At 40.0% G+C, this 26,293-nt stretch overlaps 1 protein-coding gene across 1 annotated transcript; it reads right to left on the reverse strand.

Annotated features, from left to right (window-relative positions):
* Window positions 1-779: 779 nt before the first annotated feature.
* TOMM70 (translocase of outer mitochondrial membrane 70) lies at window positions 780-24,957 on the reverse strand. Its single transcript, XM_049824476.1, has 12 exons — window positions 24,647-24,957; window positions 15,760-15,933; window positions 14,360-14,486; window positions 11,788-11,897; window positions 9,781-9,929; window positions 8,406-8,613; window positions 7,667-7,801; window positions 6,370-6,477; window positions 5,526-5,642; window positions 4,571-4,668; window positions 3,951-4,073; window positions 780-2,940 (listed from the first exon to the last, which is right to left on the reverse strand). The coding sequence occupies exons 1-12, from the start codon at window positions 24,920-24,922 to the stop codon at window positions 2,787-2,789; spliced, it is 1,779 nt and encodes a 592-aa protein (XP_049680433.1). The 5' UTR covers window positions 24,923-24,957; the 3' UTR covers window positions 780-2,786.
* Between the last annotated feature and the right edge of the window lie 1,336 nt (window positions 24,958-26,293).

Here is a 26,293-nt window from a genome sequence, read left to right on the forward strand (position 1 = left end):
ACTGCAGCTGGGAAGCCTGGTTAAAGCTGCATCTAAGCTGCTCTTAATAGTTCCAGAGTAAGTTACAGTACAGCTCCTTAGTACATGTTAGTTCCCTCTTCACTTTCAATCTGCAATTAGGTCCTAGTAATGCAAGTCACAACTTCTAATCTCCATTTTGGCAAACTTTTCTCTAACATGAAAAACAGGGATTCTACATAATCAGAATTAAGATGCAAGACAACTACATCTAGAAGCAACTTCCCAGAGTCTCTGGGATACACCAGGTTTATCCAAGTCTTCAGTACTAGCTTCCTATGTTATTTCAACATATTTTTTTAAAAAAATAGCAGTAATACTTGTTTCACTTCAGCTCTCAATCCCTGCTAAAGAAAGCTTTTCTCAAAGTCCACATGCCCACCTGGCTTAAAGCAAAACCTCAACTATATCAGCTATTTAAAAAAAAACAAACCCTTTCACTAAAGGGATCCACCTGCATACACACATTAACAGGGTGTCAGCTACCTGGAATCCCAGCTTTCCTGGCTGGATTTCCTTTCCCCTGTAATCTTCAGCTCCTAAGATCATACCTCTGTGGGTGATGGAAGCAATCAGAGATAAGATGTGTTAATTCCAGGTCTCCTCCTCATTTTTTCTTAAAGGTTGAAGTGAGAGAAGATGACAGGGAGCCAGTCATTATTAGTTCTTCCTAGATTCAGGGCAACCTCAAATAAGCACAGAGAGCACCACTGCAGAGAACACTTTCATCAAAACCTGTTCTTATACATGTCAGAGAGAGATACTTGAAGGTAATATTTATTTTTTCCGTTTACAGGTGATACGTCATTTACAAAAAAAATTACAGACAATGCATCCTTTCAGTGCAGTTTCAAACTAGTTCAAGAACAGGCAAAAGTCTGTGATGATTTGGAATGCTAGTATTTGACAGCACATGCTTTTTTCCCTTAATTGATTGGGTGGGGTAAGGAATGGGGTACAGGTGGGGTGAAGAGGAGAAAATGCCAATGTAAATAAGGCCATGCGAATAAAAACTCCTCAGGAGAACAGGACAGATGCATCAGTCAATCTGGCATATTTTTGTTCTCAGGTAATTGATGCAGATTGGAAGTTCCAGAAGACATTTGACACTTGTTATGTGCAGTGCCCTTAGAAGCTGCCAGTACCTTCTAATGCCTTCAATTCCACACCAACACTTATTTCAGATCACCTACTGAGCTAACTAAAATAGAATTATTAAATCTTTATGTCTACTCTCCACCTTTTGAATTCTCAACTGTAGTTGCTGGGAGAAAGGAAGGTCAAGCTGAAAATACAAGCTGCTGCTATATGGTGGCACAACTAGAGAACAAGACAGTTGACCACAGCATGGTTCATTTCTTTAAAAGATGAAATACATTAGACAATTCAGCACAAGCAAATCTATGATTTCAGGATGGAAAGAAGTCTAAATTAGTGTATCATAAATTAAGCTACATCAGTTAAGTACTTGCATGAGGTTTATCCAGCCACCTCAGTCCAGGGAGAGGCCAGATGGACCAAATGACTTCCACACCAAAAGATCAACCCCAAAAAAGCGAGACCTCTGTGAAGTTCCTAGCTAGAGGAAGACAGTTTTTGCTAGTATTTAATAATTTGCCAATCTGCTATTTGCAGAACAGTTGATTCCTTTCTACAGTATTTGTAATCTTGGATAAGACAGGGTCTAATGAACAAGGAAACCAGTAGAGATTCTAAATCCATTATTTGAAGTTTTAGCCTACGCTTTGTTACTTACCTCGCTTAATCCTGCAAAGGGGCTATTACAAGGAGCAGATCAGAACACAGCAGTCTCTAGAGACTGAAGAGAATTTAGACTGTCTATTAGCTGTTACATTTAAGCAAAAGCATCAGAGATTACGAAGATTATATGCAAGCATGACCTTACCTTGGCAGCTCTACTCCCAGCAGTGCTTTCTGTTCTTCAAAGTCCCCCTGAACCCTCCAGAACAATTTCCTGGGACATTCAAGTAAGGACTGCTGCACAGGAACACAGCCTTTCTTACCCTAAAACCTACACTGAAGCAGTCTTACCTGACCTCCTTCCCCAACCTACCTTTTTACTAGCCCTCCTATACAGTATGCTAGGGCTTTCTGGGGTGAGGATAAGGACTATCAAATTAATTCCCTAATAGCTGCCACAGGACTATTTCTAAGTTATGCAGAGGGTGAGAGGGGCTTTAAGGGAAGATTGTGCATGCTTGCATATATTTACAGGGATTCTCTCCACATCTACTGACTTAAAAAAACCCTCTATTATTAAACAGTTTGAAAATTAATTTTTTTCCTTTTTGCAAAATTAAAATCAACCCTCAAGGATTAATTGCATATAAAAAAGAAACCTATTTTACAGCACTGACTAGTATTACCTTTAAAATCAACAGGAAAAAAACCCACATGCTGTAATATTGTTTGATAAAGCAAAAATCGCCCACAACATAATCACCCAAAATGAACCAGTGTGAAGTTTTTATTTGCATGGCCAAAGTATCTTCCATTTGTTCCCCTGCAGCTTTATGTCCCTTAACACGCTTTAGGGTTTTTGCTGCAGAAGGAACAAGATGCAACACCGCATACTTCCTTGGAACAACCACTCCCACAACACCTAAACATTTAATAGATGTAGCAAATGACAACACCACGAACGGGAAAAAACTAAGTTCCACCATTCAACATGGTCTGCAACAGCATCTTTAGGGCTGGCTGAAGTGGGCAACTTTACTTTAGAAGGTCATTTCCTCCTCGTTTCTTTACAGTGTTGGTGGTTTCAATCCATACTTCTTTGCAACTTCTGTCTGGGCATAGGCAGCATCACAGAGTGAGTAGAGGTGGGCCATCTCCATTTCAGATTTGGCCAGGTTGATAGCTTTGTTGAACATTTCAATGGCTTTATCCAGATTACCTCTGAAATAAACCAAAATGTAGTCCAATTAAGACTGGCAAAGCAATCTTTTCATCTCTACAGCACCTTTTTTCCTTCGGGACTTACACTCTCCACTACTAACAGCTTAAAAGGACTTCAGGAGGAACCACCACGAGAACTTGCGATGATGATGAATAAGCAAACCAAGAGAAGTTGTTACCAAGCCTAAGCAACTAGGACAGCTTTAAACAGCCTTCCCCTTGAGAGCCCCCATGGGCGGTAGTGGGGGATAAAATGTTCTCCACGGGACACTAAGTTTACTGCAAAGATAATGCTGGGACAACTAAATGAACTGTCATCTCCCTTGAAAAGAGTTTGTATACTTAAGAGGAAAAGTAGCACAGACAAGAGCTCACGTTATTTAAATGGGAAATGCTTGCAAAATTTCTCATGGCAACAGTTCAATTGTCTGTCCTTTTGATGGCTAGACGTGTAAAAAAAAAGAAAAAAAGACTCAACTATATTCTCAGCTACACCCCAAACTTTTGCACAACTGTAATACAATGCACTGTTACAGAATATTACATTAGTCTTTTCACTTTACCCTGTGAACTTGCAAACTGCAGTCCTGTTGGAATTAAAACCAAATTGTCAGTCTTGACAGTATAGCTCAGGATCCTCAGTACAAATGGTCCACTAAAGTATGTTTAAGGACTACATTAGATACACAGGAAGCCTAGCAATGATCAAGGAAGTCACTTTAAATACAGGAGGGATATATTTAAACATACACAGACTCATCTGCAGTCCAGTAAGTATGAAACTGATGAACAGGGGAACTTGTCAGATCATAAAGCAGAATTATGCCATAGAGAAAGGAAGGCTTTACCTAAGAGTTAGAGAACAGAAATTGGGACTTCAGGTAAGGGCTGGCCTTGCACAGCACTGGGGAGGAGATCTTAAGAATGACTTAAAAGCTATAAGAAAATCTAAAGGACTACTGTGATTTCAAAAGTAACTAAGAACTCTTAACACTGCATTTTAACATTACCTTTGCACTTCAATCGTTCCCATGGTTTCGTATGCAAAATCACATTTGTTATCAATTTCAATGGCCTTGCTTATGAGTTCTAACCCTTTGTCTAAATCTTGCTTCCACTGGAGCTGAAGTAAACTAGAAGAGAAAGAAAATTTAGAACAAACTTCACATACTCTTCCCAAAACCCTGATCACCTAAGTATTTAATTCCTAATGCAGGGCAGACAGTAACTTCATGACTTTCACAAACATGTTTTTAAAAGCCACTTTCAATAAGCCATGTTACCTGTTTAATGACTCTAAAGAAAGGTAAATTCCTCCCAAGAAGACTTGTTACAAGTTGTTTTATGAAAGAGAAAACTTTAGCACAAAGCTGAAATTAAGATAGGACTAAAGTAAAAGTCAGATATACTTCAAGTAGATAGTCAATTAGGAATAAACAGTAATGAAACTTTCCTGACACTTATTTACAGGTTAGTCAAGAGAAACTGTAGAAATGCATTTAACAGCACTAAAATGTTTTCACAGAGTTATTTCTCCTGGCCAAACTTCTAAACACAAACATTCAATTCAGGCTGACTGATCTAAACATGCCAACTGCCCTTGACCAAAAGGATCACAAACAATACTTACCCTTTATGAACATATGTAGTGGCATTGTCTGGCTCAAGGTCAATGCATTTATCATACATTTCATCAGCCTTGCCAAACTGCTGTTGATCAGTTAGTGCCTGCATCAAAAGAGAAACCTATATGTCGATACACAACCAAAACATGCACTCTGCGCTAGGCTAATTCTAATTAAAACCATATTGACGATGTGAGATTGGATATAGCTCTCTTATTGTAGAGCAGGCCAGGCACATCCGTTACGAGAGTTAAGGTTCAAAATTGAGGCTTTTTAGAAGAAAGCTGCTAGGCTTTAAGTGCACGAATTACTGATCACAGTACCATCTGTAATGGGAGATCCACAAGCAACTTGCTAAGTGTACTGCAAGTAAAAACCTTCTAAAAGCCTGTACCTGCAAGTCTCAACTTCTTCCTTTTTCAAATATACTTCTTTCAAAAGGAAATGCATCTATATTGCCTACCTACTTAAAATCAGAACATCTCATGCTTCATACTAGAACCAGCAGTATGTTTTCTTAGAGAAGAAATGACAGTCTGTTACAAGTGTACTCTGAACATCTGTAATAAACTCTGCTTGACCAGTACATATCATTTGTAGCAGAACAAAACTGTTACTCTAGTTCCACACATTTAACTCCCACATTATCCAGTGAATCCCTGACATCCATCAAGTGAGATGCCACACACATGCAGGAATTCAAGGGGAAATGTACGCCAGACCTCTGTCTCCTAATAACCACCCTTGACTCTCAACACTTATATTCTGCTACACCAATTCCCCCCCTACTTTCTCTACCCCAGAACACCCATACCCATAAATTCAGGTAGCTTATTAAAGACAGCATGTGTTACCTTAGAACTCATTCTCAGAAATCTTCATGTATTATTTGAAGAAACGTTATGTTTTTCAAGATAAAAGAGAATGCAGCATTTTCTTTACGAGAGAGAAAAAATGTACCTGAGCATAGAGTGCATAGCCTTCGGCACACTTTGGAAATTTTTTTATGACATCTTCAAAGCCTTTCATGGCTACTTGCACAGGCAAAGGATTATTTCCTGTATAAGCTTGGCGATACTATTCGAGAAAGAAAAAGAAAAAAAAGGAAAGAAAAAAATGAAACAACATGCCAAAAAAAAAAAAAAAAAAGTTTTATCAGACCTCTACCCATTTTCCCAAGAGATGCATGCATCATAACAATTACAAGTTCCAAAAGGTGATGTGCCAGTACATCCTACCAAATCTGGTTTTAGGAACATACCACCTGTTCAAGTCTCTGGTAGAGTGGACTTGGAGAGGAGAGAGGGTGAAAGAAGGAAGCCATTATGCCTGATAGTTGCCAACAGCCTTCCTCTATTTCAAAAGCCTAGAAATTCCAAGCCTAGAATTACTCCTTGTTCGCACCATGCAAAGCTGTCCTCAGAAGATTCCTGCATGCATAGGCATTGTACTAGCTTGACATAGTTTGTTTCCAATTTCTTGAAGATGACCATTTTCCATAACATTAAATCTTTATTTATATCAATTTTACATGATACAATTAGAGTGAAGATTTGGGTTCCTCTACTACAAAACAGAAAAGATGACCTACTGTTTGAACAATGAACACTTCAAAATGAAAGCAGCAAACCTTTACTCCAACTGAAGAAACTGTTATTATTTCTTTACCTTATTATTAAAAGATATTGAGATGTTTGTTGCCCTACTTTTCCATTAAATTGGAATACAACAGAGAAACACAATATGTTTTCCAGAACTCTTTAAAAAGAAAGAGCACCCAGATAAACACCAGGATGTTACCTACCAGAGCAAAACATTTCTGTGCTTGAGCCAAGGCAGAATCGGGTCGCAATCGGATACATTCATCAAAGTCTTCCACAGCCTCTTCAATTTGGTCAAGCAGGATTTTCAGCTAGCCAGAATGAAAGAAAATCCTATTTCTGTATTTAATCTGTGCTTCAGACACTTAAGTGATAATTCTGTTAGCGTCAGTTACTCATATCGTCTCCAGTTCAGTGTTAGAACTGCCTAGAAACCTTCAAAACCCACGACTAAAAATCACTGCCATAAAATAACAAAGCCACCAGTGAAAATTTGGCTTCATACACAAAAAGGCAATGTCCATGTGTAGGGATTGGGAATACTTGCATTTTAGACTGTTGCCATTACTGCTTTAGCATTATGTCCAGTCTCCAAAACTATGCCGTATTTTCTCAAGTTGCTTTGCCTCGCTGTAGTTAGTGCCTGTGGACTATTTGGATGTCGAGACATTTTGGCTTTCCCAGCTTGCATTTCAACTTTTTTTTTTTTTTTTTTTTTTTTTGACATTCTCATTCCTCCACAAGAGTGGAGCTCACTTCATTGTTCTCTTTACTGTGAAGTTACTGTAAAACACTAACTTTCAATCTGCAGAAAACTTTCATCACCTTCAATCAACACTTAACACCATTCTTACTTCTGAGCACTAAAGAGATCTAACGAATTCATGGAGACAGGCACTTGATACGTGGAAGTCTTCCTTACGAATACGACTTAGCATATCTGCATATGGTAGTGTTTCCTTTTTTCTTCCAGCCCCTTTTATATTACAGTTCTGTGGAAGCAGGCCTCTCTAGGTCTAGAAATTAGTCAAGGACTCAGCAGCATCACAAGCCAGAGAGGGACGAGCTGAACAGATGCAAGTCTAGGCCGCAGTGCCGCAGATGCTGAGTTATCAGGAACACACGTTACATCCCCTGTAACAAAGCTTCCTTCTCTGCAGATGCTGCTCTGCTGTATCAGGTCCCTTCACAGAGCAGTTTATATCTGCTGTAAATGTATATAAGCCCTAGTACTTTTAAGTCAGAGCTCGTATATTGATTGAGGGTTGAACCTCTGTCGCTCTGTGTTCTTTCCTATAGCTACAGAAATAAACTGCTTCTGACTGACCTGAACCGGCAAATTAGACTGTGTGTGTATTCTGCAACAGTTCCAAATTAGGAGTTGCTGGTTTTCTGCCACAAACAGTAGCAAGTGCCTCCAATGATGTACTGATCTTGATTTTTCTTTTAGTATATATTGAAATATTCAAGTATTGGGACAAAATCTCTAATGTTTCTTACTTGTCCTCGATGGTGGTAAACATCTGCATTCTGAGGATCGATATCAGCGGCCATGTTAAAGTCTTGAGTGGACAGCACAGGTTGCTGCTGCTGCATATACATACTTCCTCGTTTGATCAGAGCATTAGCTCGGAGCTGTAAAAAAAGTTCAAAAGAAGCATTAGCCACTTCAACATTCCTCCAGATTTAAGGCTTTGTTTACAATAACAGTAATTTTTTCATTTGACTGGTTTCTCCCACTGACAAATTTCATTCATTGTAAGCAGGAATAAATTTCATATTGACTCTAAATGAATCAACTCCCTTGCTTAATTTCAAATATGTCAGCCTATGTTTTCATCTCAGTGGATTTTTATTCCCACCCCAAAATTCTTTATAAGACAGGTTCCCTGTGTTTACAAATACATCAACATTTTATGAAGCAGTTCAATATGCAAGTACAAATAACGTTTTTCTCTTATCTATGAACTGATTTTTCCAACTGGATAAAGTTCCAATTCATTCAACTTCCTCTGTTCTTCAGTTTGTACTGCTCAGCACAGCTATCACAAAAATCAGCAAGCCATTGAAAAAGCAATTTGTCAGAAATAAAAGGACAAAACAGTAAATAAAACAGAACACTCCCATTGAAGTATCTGGAAACTTGGAAAAACAACTTCTTAAACTATGCTGCAAGTTTATCACTAACTTCTATGTTTTCTCAACCCAAACTACAAACCCAGCTGTGACAGATTCTTACCTTCACATTTGCATCTTCCATGCTGATGACCTGATCTAGGTCTGGTTTGGCAGCATTTGCATTGCCAATAAGTAAGTAGAAAGTAGCTCGCAGAAGCAAAGCTTCTGCCATGTATTTTCCCTTTGCTTCAATTTCTTTTGTGCTTTCACTGATAATTTTGTCATAGTTCTCTTCTTCCATATATTGTTTTGCTCTCAAGTAGCCAGAGCTGTAAATGATGTAAGAACAGTTGTATATACACACATGCATTCACTGAACATTGCAATTTCAATTCAGATTTTTCATTAAATCATACAAATACTAACTTTTGCTATACTCAGTTACACCACCAGCATAATAAGTAAAGTTACAAATACTCCTAGACAAAGCCATCGCAGACTGAAAACAATTTAGACAAAGGATGGCCAAATCACATTGGAAATAAAGAAGAAAAATGTTTTAAAGCTCTTCAACTTGAGCTTCCTTTGTCACTTGAAATTTTTTTCACATTAAGGACAGCAGTAATCTCTGCCTTAAAACAAGAGGGGTGGGATGGAATTCCAGGTCAGCAAAGTGAAATATTAAACCTAGCAATGTGCAGTTTATATGTGGAAGAAAGGATTTCACAGCAAAAATTACAGTAAGCACTGCCTTGTCCTCAGCTAAGTGTCCTGGATTCAGTGAATCTGCCTGTAGATCAGGACATTCTATCTTACCTAAAAAAAAAATAAAATTCCTAAAGGCGTTTGCAATGGTTTCCATACTGACAGCAGCGATATCTTCCAAAAATAAACTGGAAAGCAGCGTAGTAAGTTAAAGCACCGTTCACGTGGTACTCAAGCTTCACTCAAAAAAAGAAAAAGCTCAAGCTTTTCTTTGTCAGAACAAGCCTCTCATTTATGTGCAATCTGATTCCAGAAAGATAAAACACCCTTTCGGCCTCGGTTGCTGTAAATTCATAGTCTTCATTAACAAAGACCCTTTTCCTAGCTTGTCTTCTCCCTTCCAATCCAAAGACTAACTTGATCTCTTCCTTGAAACTCTCCTTCAGTATAAAACATTCCCTTCTCTAGAAGCATCATTCAGCACTCTCCAGTCCTCCCATCTCCTAAGATTTACTATGATACTGTAGGAAATATTCAGCATATATTCCAAATCTCATTGTCCTTCCTCTGTTCAGTGGATCAAAGCCACCTACAGTTTGGAACTAGCCAGTCAGCTTTCATAAAAGTTTCATTTTTAATACTGATCTCATTTCACAGGCTCAGTTTATTACCACAGGATTTCCCATGCCAAGTACTATAAAAACAACAGCAAGTTACACTGAGCAGAACGTCAAAATCACTGAGAACTTAATTCTAATACCGAACAATTCCCAACTGTGCTGTACACTCACTTTTCTTTTACTTCAGAAGCCTCTCCCTCCTTATCTTTATCTTCATCTGATTTCTCACCCTTAAGCAAAGGTTGGGAGATTATATCATCTGTGAAAGAACTGAAGTAGGATTTAATGAACTGTGGTGAGGGCATCAAAGGCTCACGATTCTGAAACAGAGAAATGTAATTTCAAGTCATTAGATGGTAAGATCAGATGGTAAATATGGAAGTGGATAAACAAATGTGATTATAAAAAAAAATTAATTCACGAAAGAACCAATGTATGACTTTCCACTATCTCATTTGATAGTCTGATATTTTTTATTTGACAGTTTAGGGATTATTTAAGCTTCAGATCACAACACAATACCCACCACCGGTAGAAATAAAGTGAAGATATTCAAGAGAGGAGGGAGATAGTATCTTTCTGCACTTGTGGCTAGAAATGAGGATTTTTAGGATATCATAAGACATTGGGTAGATGTACTAAAGCAGTATGTGTGCATATAAATACGGCGAAAAATGCAAGCTGGCAGTTTAAGCATGAGCCTCAATTCAAGTAGATTATGAATGGCAATTTGCCCTTTTCTCCAACTCATCCAAGAGAAGCTGATGTCTATTGTTACAATGAAGACTAATGAGGCAATATCCTAATTCTACGTGGAGCTTGGCCCAGATACCACACATTTTACTTGAAGTCCCAGAAGTAACACGTCTCAGGTACAAAATCCTTTCTACAGCCAAAAAAATATTTCTTGCTCAAAATGAACACTGCACACAAGAGTTACAATTCAATCTCTCCTGCAAGAAAAGTCTGAATGCACTCTTCTGAATTTCTCTATTAAGTTCTATCACAATACTGCCCATTTGAAGCACACCTATTTTATGATGCTGCCACCACCACCCTAATAGCACAATTCGTTTTTTGTTACCTTGACACCACACATTTATATGAGCTTCTTATAGGAAAGAAATTCAGCATCTCAAAACGAACATGGATTTCAGTACTTCAACTACCATCATCAAAACCAAGCAAGAATGTTTTAGTAACAAGTGAGAATGTTTTAATATCTGTCCCAACTGTTTTGTAACCTACAGCCACTTAAAATGACTGCTCCTGGCTACCCCTATACTTCCACAGTTCTCTTTTCTGCAGCTTCCAAACATCAATGCAAAGACATCCAGGTGCCAAAATAGAAAAGTACAAGTATGAGCACCTATTTACAGAAATGGAACAGAAATAGCCTGCGACTGAACGTCACAAGTAATCTGTGGTAGTTAGGAGATGAAGGTATATTTTTCGAGACCGAATCAGGAAGTCTGACCATTAATAAAAAGATGTGACTTCACGCTGCATATTTTAAGCTATGCTTTTTTGCTTTTCCTAATATTTTTTTTTTCAAAAAACAACCTTAAAACAGTATTATTTTGACACTTTCTAAAACATAGGAATTCTGCTGTTAACTTAAATCTTTCCTACATGAAATTTCTATTTATAAAACCAAGAATAACCTGGGGGAAAAAGTCCTCAATCATCATTACTCTCATTTTAAGCTATTCATTACATATGGAACCACCATTTTTACACATTTTCAATTATTATTTATATACCTTCCTATCTCAACACACATACCCAACTCAACCAACTGATGTGCAACTGAACATTTGGCTACTGCTGTTCCAACATAACCTGTTTCCATTATGTTGAAAGTCCAGAAAAGTCCCATGTAAGGCAGCACACCAATTTAGCGTGTCTCCTGAATTCATAACAGATTTTATTATTAAAGGGCAACAATTGTTAGAAATAGACCTCTCTTCCCTACTGAGGTTTCAAAAACTTTGGACAGGTCCCAAAGGAATACATCAGTACAATAGCAGCTTTGTACAAAACAGTTCATGTAGATTCTTACACTTCAGCAGATGAAGACAGTGACTTGCTTACAACAATTGACAGAATGCCCACAATTAACATTTTGACAACCAGTCAGGTGAAATCAGAATTTGTCAGCAATATCACAAGTCCTACCTTGTATTTCTCTTTGGCCTTTTCCTTTCCAAGGAGTTTAAGAACTTTATCAGCTAATAACATACTTTGCTGGTTTTGGAAAGCTTCTAAAATGCAGACTGCAGTGACATCTAGGAAACAACATACAAAAGTGAGATTAAAAACAAATTCTGATAGTCACTAGAGTACACTAAAAAGTGCCACTGTCACAGTAAGTCACTGCCAAACTAATACACGTCCTGTTTGAGGGTAAAAGACTCTGTTTCCAGTCTGCTGTATTTACCATGTTTTCCAAGATGCAAATTTGTATCCAAAATGATCTCCTTGTGATAAAAGGACCTCATGACAGTGAATGAAGGAAATTACATTTATTTTTATCTTCATGTTTTTATCTAGAGACAAACACACTTAGATGAACAGTGAAAATGCATACCTCCAGCAGGGGCTTTCACCATTTGAAACTTTGAGGACAGTAATTATGTTCATATTATGTTCACATTAAAAGTGCTAACACAGCTTCTCTTCTGGGACTGGTCCTAATTTTCTACTTTTAAAATTCACATTCAGTACCATCAAATCTCACTTCTTCCCCAGTTTCAGAAATCTTCCCATATTATGTATCACATTTTTCTGCTCACCTCCATGACTTTGGAATGGAGCAAGTTTAAGAGAAATACCTTGCTGGCCTATTTAAGTCACTAGCCCTATCGCATCACTTTCTTTCACACATAGAAGCCTCTGCAAATGTTAACCCATTGCTGCCCAAATGGGTTTGCAAGCTTTGCAGTGCGAAAAGCGCTCTTATGGTACATTAACATTACTTCTCTGGATCCTCTAGTTAATGCAATACTACCACTGATTTTTCCTGTTTAATTTTCACTTAAACATCAGTGAAGATGAACAGAGCTTGGACTTGAAATTCAAACAGCGTATTGTTTGAATACACTTGAAAAGCAAGTGTCTTACCCTGGAGTTTTAGTACAGTTTCTGTAATTCTACACTGCTATAGGTACTATTATGCCATCATTTATACAGAAACTCCCCACAACTCTGGCATGGTCAAGAAGCACATCGGTGTCCCTGGGAAAACACGCTACACCCAGAAAAAAAGCGTGAAAGAGAATGTGCGGCAATACTGTGCTATACAACCTTAGCAGACAGCTTGCCCAAAGCAGGCAGCCATAAACTAGTGCCCGGACTCAGGTGAAGCGGCAACATCTTCCCAAATTATACTGCCAGGGATCACTGGAGGGGGTTTTTGCTGGTGGTGGTGGTGGGTTTGGGGTTTGTTTGGTTTTTATTTCCTCCACTACATGGACACACCCTACTTCCTCGGATTCTACTGGCCATAGATGATTGGCAGGTAAAAGCAGTACTGTATTAGTACCAGTGTGGAGTGTGGTTCAGAAAAAGAAAGTAATTTTCAGGTCTGAAAAAACTGCAAGCTAAACACCAAACACAAATCAAGGTTGAAAATAATTGCTACAAACATTATTGCCACTAACATTAAAAAGGAGTTACATTTAAAAGCTATCCTACTATAGCAGGGACACTTGATCTTTCTTGGGACTTCTATCATCTGTCAGTTTATCACAACTACATAAGGTTTAGATTTTATTACAGCACTCTGGAAGTGCAGCTGTTAGTCAATTAGTGATTGCAAAGGACTACACTAAATGACCTAAGTAGTCCTTTTCTAATTACTATGGTCTTATAGGGCAGAAAAGCATTCTACCAGCAGATAAATAAAATTTCCACATCTTATTTATCTTCTAATTTAGCAGACCTAATTCTTAGCTGTTACACATAATGAAACTAATTTAATTTAACAATTAGATTTGCCAGTCAGAGCACTGCCTTGTTTGCTGCATTCTTTGATAATGAGCACAGATGAAAATTTCATTTGCCTTTTAGCCTTAGGAATGATTTCACTGGATGAAATTTAAATGGGTCCTTTCAAGCAGTGTCCCTTAGTTCAGAAGTGCCCTCAGACAACACACATGACCTGCAGTTCTCCTTAACTTTCATGGCTTCTCAGTCACATCTTCCTGATGGTTTAAAATGTATTCTGTTAGGAATAGTATTTGGAAGGATTTGACACAGTAGCTTCTGCCAAATACGTAGTGTCAATATTAAAAAAAAAAAAGGTTAAATCTGTTCCAATTTTCATAACAGTAATACACCAGAACAAAATACTACTGAAGCTGTTTTCTCCAAAACAAACAGAGAAGAAAGTTTGTTTACTGTATGGAAGTGGAACAACTGTTGTCTGGGTTATCCACTCAACATGTTAGATGAATTCTATTCTAAAACATAGGGAGTTCCCTGGAAAAAAGAATACCTTGAGTGGCTACAATAACATCAATTTCTCAGCAGCTATTTCAGATGTAAGCAGATGACAGACTGAAAAATGGGAAAGGGTTTTTTCTTACAAGAGAAGAAAATGTATTTACAGTAGCTATGAATGGTTTTAAATAAATAATTCTGTATTACTGTAGTTACAAAAGTAAAAACAAAACAATCCCAGAAGTTACCACCTCCAAAGTGCCTGAGCTAACTCCACTTTTAAGTATACACATCAAGAAACACTCACCTTCTAAACATTCCTTCTTATTGTCTAGCTTCTCATGAGCCTTTGCACGTCTGAAGAGAGCTTTTACATATTTAGGATTAAGCTCAACAGCCTTTGTGCAGTCTTGTGCCACTTCTGTCCATTTTTGCTGTGGGTAGAAAACAACACAGTGAGAGAGGCCCTACTCAGCTGCATTGTATTAGCTTTCCACTACCAACTCCAGGGTCATGCCCACCTAACAGTAGCTGCAGTTCCCAGGGCTCTGGTTCTACCTGCTTGCTTCTATTTCTGCAAGTTTCTCAGTAAGAAACTGCCAGGCACCACTGGAAGTCACCTGCACCAGAAGAGTCACAAAACAGAAAAGGAATTCCTACAGAAAAACGAAACCAGACAGTTGTACAAAGCATATGGGAGAAGATAATGAGTTGATGCGAAGATGCTTGCAGGAGGTAACATTGGGACTGAAAGACTGGTACAAAACAAATAGAAGAAAAAAGATGAAAACATAATGAAAACCAACAAACAAGTTTAACAAAGTGCTAAAACACTTTTTTTTTTAAATTTATTTCAATTTACTACACTATGTTACTACAAAGGGATGATAAATTAATATGTAGAAGTAGAGCTGGTCAAGGATATTAAGAACTAAAAATCCATTTATCTGCAAAACTGGTTATCAAAACAGGCTTTTCTAACAACCAAAAGAGGAACCACATATATCTGGGATTCATTATGGCATGAATTAGCATTCTAAGTAGTACTGGATTAGACAAGAACTGTTTTATAGCTCCTCTAACTATCAAGACTTGATTTCTCTAATCACACAGTCTCTCACTTGATACTTTAGACTGTACAAAGCCTATTTTTCCACTCCTTTATATAGCTCACCAACCTGACCTCATAAGCAAATCTATTGATACCATAATAAACAACACTTGTTGACTTCTATAACTACTATCAAGTATACACAGCTATCAAGTAAATGTTACTTCCACATGTGCAAAATTCAGGTCTTGGGCTTTAGTAGGATTTCTGTGCCTTTTTTGTTTAATTTTGAAGTAAGACCCTTCCAAAATATTTGGCCTTTCACCTAACAGTTAAAGAAACACTCTAGTAGAGAGAAGCAAAATTAACTTATATACAAGAAAATTGTTCCAGAGGATAAGAAATTAAAACCTTGTCTTACAAGAAAGGGACACAGGAGAACTACATAAGATAGACTGGGAATAGTTAACAGAAAATAATTTTATTTGTATGTGGAAAAGTACGGCGAGCTAGTGAAAAACAGCTGCAAGCAACGGCATCTTGTTGTGAAGGCAGATTATCACCACCTGGGATCTTTCAGTGGACAAAAGTGACAAAATGCACAATTTACAATGGAACTTTTAAGAATAAACATATAATTATCTTTCATTTCTTACCAGTTGTTCATAGGCAGCTGCTCTATTTTGATAGAAGGTAGAAAGATCAAGGTTTTTCTCAGGAGGGCACAGGCTGATAGCCTCAGTATAACACTGAATAGCTTGCTCATATTTTCCTGCTTTGAAATATTTGTTTCCTTTGTTCTTGGCTGCTTGGGCTCTATCAAGAGGGCTCTGAAAAAGAAAGTGACAGGTCAGTTCAAATAACAAAAGCATCACTGCACGCAAGTTATGCACTTAAGGGCTGATCTTCAAAGATACAAAATGGGTCTGAGTGGTAAAATCTATCCTAGACTTCTGAAAATCTCACTCCTTCCATTTCCTGGAAAAACACAACAGATTTTCTTTTGCAAGTATATCAGATAGGAGACAAACTTTTGAAAAGATTCACTACAATGGTATGAAACAATGCAGTGATTTCCCTTTGGAAGGCTAAACAGGTTTTAATCTTATGTGACTGGTGATCACAAAAACCAGTGAGATAAGTTATTTCTCCAAAGCCTAAATATGTGAAGACAACAAAGCCCTCAGAGCAATGCAAATAGGAAAAGTTTCCTGCCTGTAAGACCAGAGCTGACTCAGCAGACTATGAATTAAGTATGGAAAACACTTTGTGGAAAGACCTACTGAGCAAGATGAATAAAACCTGTAGGGAAAACAAAGCTGGTTTGCCTTCCATACACTAGATGAATTAGTTAGCTTTACAGCTAACTCCTCGACAGCTTCACAGAACCTGCTTCATCCAAACGCTAATACCAAATGCTGGACCATCATGGTCTGTCATTCTTAACAGAGGATGGAAAACTTTGCTAACTGGGCCGTGACCCTGCAAAAGGGATCTTTACTTTCTGCATCACCTGTTGATCATCTGCATTTCTGTAGAAACCAACATCACTACCTGTAACCCCTAGATTTACAGATCAGTTATCAAATGTTGTGGTTTATAAGGAATCAGATGCAAAACACAGAGGTGCAAAAAATAGAGCTGCAAAAAACAGAGCTGCAAAAGATCCTAACATTCATCTTCTGGATTTCTGGTCCTCTTTCACAGCCTAGCTTCAAGGATCAACATTTTGGGGCAGTTCAGGCTAACCTGCCAGACCAAAACGAACAGAGGTATGAGCACACATGCCATCCTACCAACATCTCTGAGGCGGCAAAGAGTACAAACTGGGGGGGGGGTCGGGGGGGCAGGGAGTAATGCCCTAAACAATAGCTGCAGGATTCACTACATGTCACCTGTTGATTCACATGCACTGAAAAGATCATCTAGGATTTGCTGGCAATTGTCAATGCTGCTCTTTGACCATACTTCTGCCTCCTCTCCCCCCTCATCGTCCACCAGCGCCAAACTACACCCAGATTGCTGTAAGAAAAACTTGAAAATATCTTTGCAAACATCAGCCTGTTTCCCTTAATGTCTGCTCATTTCAGGCCAGTTTGATCATTTTTAGCATCTAAATGGTTTTTAAAACTGAAAACCTGAAGGGAATCCAGCAGTTGCTGTACAACTCCTCTTTTAAGGCTGGGTTTCCAATCATGGCATGAGAGAATCAGATAATGGGTACCAGTCTTAGCTCCTACATAAAAACGGGCATCCAAATAGAATGAAAGTATCCTACAGGCACTCTCCTGGGGAGAGACTTACAAATGAAACCATATAAGGCAGGGAATTTCTTAAATATCCCTACTGCCAGAAAAGCTCTTCTCTCACAGGTCACCAATCACAGGGCTTATAGGAAATCAATCTGCACCATCTCCATTGTTCACAGAACAAGATAATCTGCATGGCTTTTAGATTTTTTATTTTAATTATTTAAATACAAATTGATAACAGATTATTAACTTCACCCCTTTTCGTACACTGCGTGTAACTCTATGGCTACACAAACCAGAACTAGAGTGTGAATATTTTTACTGAGAGCCAAGTTAACTGTGTATTTGGTAAGTTGTTTCTTTAAAACTTAACCCAATCTGAAAAGGTTACATTTACTTCAAGTATGTACTAAATTTAGCTCCCAATACAACAATGCTTCTCTTTTAGCTAAGGAAAGGGTTATGCATATGCAGCAGACAAATGCATGAAAGTCAGCTTGAATTTTTCCTTCTGCATTTCTACAGCAAACCACATTAGAAATGTTTTTGTGAAATAATCTACAAAATTCAGTGCTGTTCCAACTTCCTTGGTACCAAAAAGAAAACCACAAGATGTGGGCCATGTTGTAACATTCATACATGCGTTCCCAGTACGAAAATTACTTAAAACTGCAGAGATTAAACCTACACTACAACTAGATTACTACTTTATGATCACTGCCAATTCCTTTAGTCCAGGGATCTATTATCCCAATATGTGCCTCAGGCTGACCAGTCCATCTGCTCCATCCTATGCGCTTTGACAGCCCTGCACTGCAGTCCCTGCATAGACACACGCTACAGATAAGGACTACTGGATAATATCCAAATGCAAGGGCTGCTCCAGTGTCAGGTGTGGGACAGGAATTGTAACTGGAAGCAAATCTGTAGTTCTGGGGCTGTCACTGGTGCTCTGTTGGTTCTTGGGAAGCATGAAGTCTTCAGACAAGCCTAACTGCATGCAACAGGGACCAAAAACTTTAAAGAGTACAGGCATGATGCCACAGGAAAACCCCTTAAAATTAGCAGCTCTGTTATCAGAGTAAGCTTTCAATAATAGTAGTAGGACCACAGACCACACAACCAACTATACAGAAATTAATCACCAAATAGATGATAATCCATGGTTGCTCTCTGCCCCACGCATTGCATGATGCAAAAAATTTGGGGGCAGGGAGTCAGGAGTTAGAGCACAACATGCTCTCATGTAATAAAGTCAGCGGTAATGCCCATGGCAAGAAAGAAATCAACTTTTTTGTTTGTTTATGCTGCCTTAAACTAGACTCCTAGCTCTTAGATGGTTTATCTCTGCAACCTTAGTCACGCTATTCTGCTATAGTCCTTGGTATACATGCAATACACCATTGAATTGAATGGCTGACATTTTAAATGCAAAGGCTGATACAGCTCTGTATCATCAATAAGCCCATTCTGATAAGGGCTTAGATGAAAAAATACAGTCACTTAGCATCTCATACCCATGAAAAATGTATCCAACACAGATTGTATAGAAATCGTGCATTAAAAATAACAAAATGTTGTATCTATGTCTTGAAGCCCAAATGCTGATAAAACACAAGGCTGAATTTTAAACTCAACTCTTTTTTTAAATAATGATCCTGATGAGATTTATTTTCTTCGCAATCATGAAACTCTTTTACCATAGAAAACATAGCAGCAAATAGTGGATTAATTTACAACTTTGGTATACAACTGATCAACTTATCAAACAAAACAAACAAAAACAAAAATACAGCTTTTATTTTAATTTTGTGAAATTTTTAAGAATATTCATAACCATTCTTTTTTCAAAAAAGCTTAATAATTTCTGTTGAAGTTACATATTCAACTTAACTAACTGCAGTATAACCTGATGAAGTCAAATACACCAAAAAGCTAAATCTCATGAGTCTTTTCTTTTGCTTTGGTATGTTTTTGTTGCTTGTTGTTGGGGTTTTTTTGCTGTTGTCAGGGAGGGGTGGTTGGTTTTTTTAAAAAAAGATATTAAAGAACTCATGTCAATACCTTTTGTTATTAGCACAAATAACAATATGAAAATTCTTAACATAAGATCAGCTTTTTAAAGAGTTTTTCAAGCCTTACATTTAACTCTGACAAAATTTGTAAGCTGCCGCTTCTCAGCCCTCCAGTCCTTCTCAATTGCCACACTGAAGATATACACAAATAAGAAACTAATTATGCAAGCAAACTTCATGTACCTGAAGCACAAATAATCAAAAAACCTCACACCTTCCATTTTCTTGCAAATGTAATAATTCTAGACATTATTTTCCAATTTCACTGCTTCTCCTCACCTGATGCATTGTCATTCTATGTGATGCACTGGACATTTTTTGTCCCTAAGACGAAGGTCCATATATAGCAAGAAAAGCTCTCACAGTTTGTCATCTTCGGTCAAAGAATCTGTGCAACAAGCAAACCAGCTCAATAAAATGAATGGAAGTTCAGAATCAATTATCTGCCAAGGTAGTATAAGCAAATAGCTCAGAAGTTATCTGCAGTTACATAAAAAAATAACATCTCAGTACTTACGACCGCTTTCAGCAACTCTTCGCTAACAAGTCTTAAAACAGAGGTTAAGCCAAAGGGCACTTGTGTATTTGAGAAGCACCCAGTTATCTAGGTAACTAAACAAGAAGTTTGCTAAGTGTCTAAAGACTAGACAGCACTGACAAAAATTTCTTAACTGTTAATTTAACCTCAGCAAATGTGCTTTCCTCACAAAACGTTCAGAAACTGCATGCAAACAACAGCAACTTAACAGCAACAGACTGCCAGCTGCAAGAATAATAAAGTTTAGTAACTCCCAGTTAATGCCAATATGGTTAAACTAGCAGTTCAGAACTTGATGTATTTGAGGGAGATTGTTTTATAAAGCAGAACAAGAAATTTGCTGCCAGCCAGTGATGACAGTGATTCAGAACAGAAGCATGAGCAGCGAGTTTCAGCGTTTTCTTTTGGTTGAAAAGGATTTGCATGAGCCCTTGTCTGACAGATGACATGGACGGGGACTACTGTTTCAGCCATCTTAATCCATCAACTTGCAAAAAACCCCAAACAAACCCAAAACAACAACAAAAACCCTGGTCTAGACCTCTTTTTTCTTCTCCAAGTGAGAAGACCCTCTTGACAAGACCAGCTATCAAAAAAAGGTGTTGCTTTCTAAATACCTGCTGTTACTGAATACCTTTTTTTTTTTTTTTGACTAACGTTCATCTCGAGTCTTATCTCAGACCTATACTGAAAGCCATTAACCGAGTATAAATGGTTTTAAGATTCTCCTTAGCACTAAAACCACTATGAGAAAAAGTACATCCACAGGAGCTCAAGATGTAAATTCAGAGCACAAGCAAAGATGTATTATAGTTAGATATAATTAAGCTCAAGTTTACAGTACAATTTGTCAACATTCTCCATCAGTGCACCTTCCTTTTAAATAAGTTTGCCATTCACGCCTACCAGCAATTGTTCTATTGCTATTATACACGTTTAAGAGTTTTCCACACCTGTCCAATACAGCTGGCATGAAACATAGAAGACCTGCAGTAGGTTGATAGTGAGATTTATTAGGCAACAGGTGCACAGTACAACAGAAATTACTTTTTACATACTTCGCTTAGATCAGTTCAGAATAAGTATCAACATAAGTATATCTAGACAAAGGGGTTTAATTCGTTCATATACTGATCTAGTGTCAGAGCAGTGAGACAGGCAACATTCAGCAATTGCTGTTAAAATAGGTACTGGAAAGAAGCCATACAAGTTGGCTGTTAATCCTGGTATGTGGCACCACACAAGCCAAGGAGCGTGGTCACATTCACCCACCACGGCACTCAAGGACTATATCCAACTCGGAGGAAAATGTGCAAAGACAGCGAACTGCTGTGGACCCAAACGGCTTTGTCTGCAATACACAATGCCACACGGCTGACTAAACAATTCAAGAATCTCTGCTCGATGCTCACTCACATACTGAAAACACAGGGTTAGCCTAGGAACTTGCTGAAAGAGTTAAGGGGTGAGATTTGGACTATCACATACCTGCAAAAGGAAGGGATTTCAACTTAAGGAGAAAAAAATACTGAAGGAACCAAAACAGTACCTCACTGATTAACCAGTGCTTGCTCCTGTCAGACAAGGAGGGTATAAGTTTGCTAAGAAGTTATCACGGAATAGGTAAAAAACATGAATCAACATTAATCAATTAATGCAAAAATGCAACGCAGTTTACTTCTCCAACATGTTTAAGTTATGCAACATTCACTACAAACTAAGAGAGCACATAAAAAAGCAACTGCTCTTACTGAGCAATTAAAACACATTCCATCTAAATTATAAGAAACAATGACAACTTCTGTAATTAACAGACGCAATTCAACTTCTTGACCTTTGAGTTATCCATAGATGCAGTTTTATCATGGGCACTTAACTGGTCCAATAATACCAGTTTACTGTACTGTTGAGGAGCTGTGCTTACAGGGGAAGGAATCTCAAAAGTAGTTCAGCTTTTCCCGATATAGCACCTATGCTAAGGGCTTCTGCCAACTCAACGTCAGTCACAGTTCACACACTTGGCCAGTGCATCTATGTCAGGAGAATCCTCTCGTGCAGACACAGCCTGGGGAAAAGATGTGACACCTCTGCAGCAGGTAAAAGAAAAGCTTGAACTGCATGCAAAGTAGTAAGAAGTCTGAATAAAGACCCTACATTATTTTCAAAGAACAAACAAAAAAAATTCAAGGTCGTGTCTTCAGAAACAGTAAACAGAGCATCAAATGGATACAAAAGCTGATTTAATGAAATGCACAAAGAAGTCTGACTCCTAAGCTACATTTATGAGTAAAAGAATAGTTACTCCACAAACACACACATAGAGCTGTTCGTAGCACATTCGTTATTGACCTATGTGTTTTCTGAAAGACTTCCCTCTTGTGTTTAGACTGTGAAATGAATTACCGGCTCTTATTCACCGTACAGATTTGTATGTGAAACCCGACCGAGTTTAAAAGAATACCCCACCACATTAGAAAGGCAGACCAATACAATACGGGTAGTTAACAAGTAAAGCATCTGCAATGGCTGTATTTTCAATCAAGGGTCTTATCAATAATATCTGTAACTAATAAAATGTGTGGAAACATAAAATCTACATGGCATCACCACTTTGAATATGAGGAACAGGAAGGCAATCCTCCCCACACACATAAAGTAGTCAAGGGAACCTGCAGCCGCATTAATTTTCCTGCTGCAGCCATATTTTGACCAGCTAGACAATTATCTCGTGTAATCAGGCAAATCTGATACCCTCTTCCACACCTTTTCTAAGTAATATGTCTCATTACTTTACAGTATAAGCAGTGACACTCTTGAAGGAACTCTGGATCACACCACTCAACCATATACTTATTCTTAGATGCACAGATACTTCCAGTAATTTAATTAGTGGAGCAATCTGAAAGAGCTAGACACACAATATTTTAAATCAAGTGCTGTATAAGTGTTCTACATGTTTTAAGTGCTTGCTTAAAGCACAACTACAGAATGACGACAAACCACTTGATAGTATATACAGCAATTCAGAAATACAATGAAGAAACCCAGAGATAACATACTAACAGCAAAGTCACTGCTGCTACACAAAGGTCACAAGTAGCCTGCAAACCAGAGCTCACACATAGCAAGCACATTGCCATAAATATGTCAGATGCTGTTTGCAGCCACAAGCCAAAGTTACCACAGTAAACAAAGTCTGAATTTGTCCTCTGTAGGCTACTTGCTCAGTACTGTTGCCCATCAAGGAACAAGTCGCTGCATTCAAGTAACTGCCTCCAGGTCCAGCTTAGGTTTTGCAGCTCACTACACTTCCAGGAATGCCTGAGGATACCTATGATTCACTAGCTATGGAAGCTGCCACACTCCTCACCACTCCCATGTGCTCCTGCCACTGCCCGCCCACTCGTGTAAAACTGATCATCACTGAAATGATCAAGGTTAAAACTGACCTTTTTCAATCTCCAGAAGCTGATTTCTTTCTCTCGTGATCATTTCAGACAGGAAAATGTCTTAAACTGTGGTCTGACAGTTCAGAGCATTTCAGGTGGTACACAAGAATGGGAGAAGAAAATGCAGGAGTATCTTAATGGAATTTCCTTATCAAAGCCAATCAGTTTGCCAAATCCACCACTTTAAACATGCTTGTCAATTGTAACCTCACCTCAGTAATACAACGTGACCGTCACGGTACATCTGTGACTGCAGATGTGCAGAAAGTGCATCTCAGAGGCATTTTTCCACATACGGGTATACAAGAGAATCATGGATCTGATCTGGACTCTGATCTTCCATGTTGTCCTTCAATTTTTGTACAGACCGTTTTATCTGAAAATTCTCAGAATGGTAGTATACAACAGGATAAATGTAAGTTTTGAAAGCATATCTATTTAGGCAAACTCTACTTGAAGCCTCAGTCGCTTGAACTGTATGGCTTTTGTCTTTTCATTGAAAATATTTCATTTTAGATAGATTTTGATTGTTTTTTCTTTCCACTCTGCTGTACCCAGCATCTCAGACTAACACACGACAGCTCACAGACTTCCTTTTCAAAATACTATTCCGGGAAATGACTTACTCACGGCTATTCTACACCTCGGAAGCAGAAGAAGTACCTTCACCCGACAGCAGCACGTTGTCAGATCCGTACTCACCCGGTTAAGGCGTCCTTCACGACAGGACGCATTCAGTAACGTACTCTTCCAAGCACCACTACCGGGACTGAACACACACACACACACGCACTCTGAACAAAGCACTACCGGCCGCAGCAGGGCGAGGAAAAAGCCGCGAACGCCCGGCTTCCAGCGCTCCGCGGTTCCACGGGCCGACCTCGCAGCTGGTTTACGCCTCGCCTCGCCGGCGGCCAGCCGGCCGCAGCGGCTGCATCCCCTCACACGGGACGGGCGCTTGGACAACCGATCCTCGGACCGGGCCAGCGGCCTGCCCGGCCATCCCCCCCGCGCCGCGCTGCAGGCGGCCCCGCCGGTGGCTGAACACCCACCCCCGCGGCCCGAACCCCACGAGCTCGGGCCCCGACACCCCACGCCTCGGCGGGGGCGGCGGAGATGAGTCCCCCGTGTGTCCGTCCGTCCCGTCCCGTCCCCGTCCCCCCCAAGCCCTCCCCTCACAGCCAGCGGCGGGGAGGGGTCCGCGCCAACCGCCGCCGGCGCGCGCTCACCATCTCCTCGTGCCCGGGCCCATCGGGCTGCCCGCCGCCGCCGCCGCCGCCGCCACCGCCGCAGGGCCCGGGGCTCGCCCGCCCCTCGGGGGTCTTCCGTTCGCTCGCCCCCTTGCCGCCTCGGCGAGCCGCCCGCCGCCCCCACAGGTAGAGCGCGCCGGCGCCCAGCAAAATCGGCGCCCCCAGCACCAACGCCAGCTGCCAGCGGGACAATCCCGTGCCGCCGGTGCCGCCGCCGCCGCCTCCCGCCGCCTCCACGGGCTTCGAGGCGGCCATGACGCGCTCACACCGCCGCCCGCGGGAGGGGAGGGAAGGGGTCACCGGACACCCGGGGCACGCCGGGAGGGTACGGGTCGCGCAAGCACTTCCGTCCGCCGCGCCGCGCCGCGCCGCCCGGCTCGGCCCCGCCACCTGGCGGAGCGGCGGTGTAATGCAGCCCCGCCGTCCCCAGCGGCGGCCGCGGGTGCGGGTGCCCCGGGGCCGGGGGGGGGGAGGGGGATGGTGCGTGGCGCGGAGTCACGCTGCGTGTGAGTGAGTTATTGCTGGCCCGGGCGTAGCTTTAGGTCCGGGTCACTTTTGTGCAGAAGGAGATTCCGGACTGCCGACGTATGGGACTGACGAGAAGGTTCTGGGACTTGGTCGTGGGACGTGGCGAAGCAAAATTATCCTGGTTATAAATGCCATTTTTCTTTTTTTTTCTCCCCCCCCCCCCCCCCCCCAGTTATTAGTTGAAGCTGTCATTAAAATAATTTAATATGCAATAATAGGATTTTATACATGTTACATACCCATTATACGTATGCGCGTCTGTGCCTACTTAGCATCCTGGAGGGAGGAGGTTTACGCTTCTGGCTCCGCTGATTTCCCTGGAGCCCTCAGCTGAGGACGAAGAGGCGTCGTCTTTGACACTTTTTGATGCTCAGATAACACTAGTCATCTCGTACCTAGAAATTTCACTGTAGGAGGGAGGGAAATGGGAGGAATATGTGTGAAGACTCATATTGCACTGAAGAAAAAAAAGGACTGAAAATAAGAACAACAGTAAGACTGCAAAGCAAATACTTCAGGAGCCCAACTAAAATTTGCCCAGCTGGGCTATGAGTCAGTATATCCTGGTGCCTGGTAGTAAACAGCTTGAGCTATGTCTCCCTTAATTTATGGATTATTACTATTTATGTAAGCATATTTTGCCAAAGCTGTGGGACAGCCTCTCTCTCACTTTCCTTGTCACCTGTCTCAGCACAGCAGAAGCACTTCCTACTACACACGACAGGCTGCAGCTCAGTCTCACATGTCAGAAAAGAAAAAAATTGAACCACACAATAGAAAATATGTATCAACAAGCTGAGAGCTTCCTACCAAGACAGCCTAAATTCCACCCATGTGATGCTTCTAGCATAGGCCTTCAGATGTACCTTGCCCGTACAGACTGGTAGCCTCGAGGACGTAAGTCAAATTTAGGCTGTCAGAATTATGGCCAGGAGCATTCTTCCCCACTTGGAGAATCAGCCTACACATCCTTTTTATTGCTTCAGGTGTCTTTTTACTGTACTGTTTTCCAAGTATTCCCCTCGCCCCTGTCCACCTGTGCCTCTGCCAAGAAAGCAGCCTAGTGCAGGTTTGGTTGTGTCTCCAAGTTGATATGCA

The sequence above is a fragment of the Accipiter gentilis genome, chromosome 21, assembly GCF_929443795.1.
Source record: "Accipiter gentilis chromosome 21, bAccGen1.1, whole genome shotgun sequence".
Lineage (NCBI taxonomy): Eukaryota > Metazoa > Chordata > Aves > Accipitriformes > Accipitridae > Astur > Astur gentilis.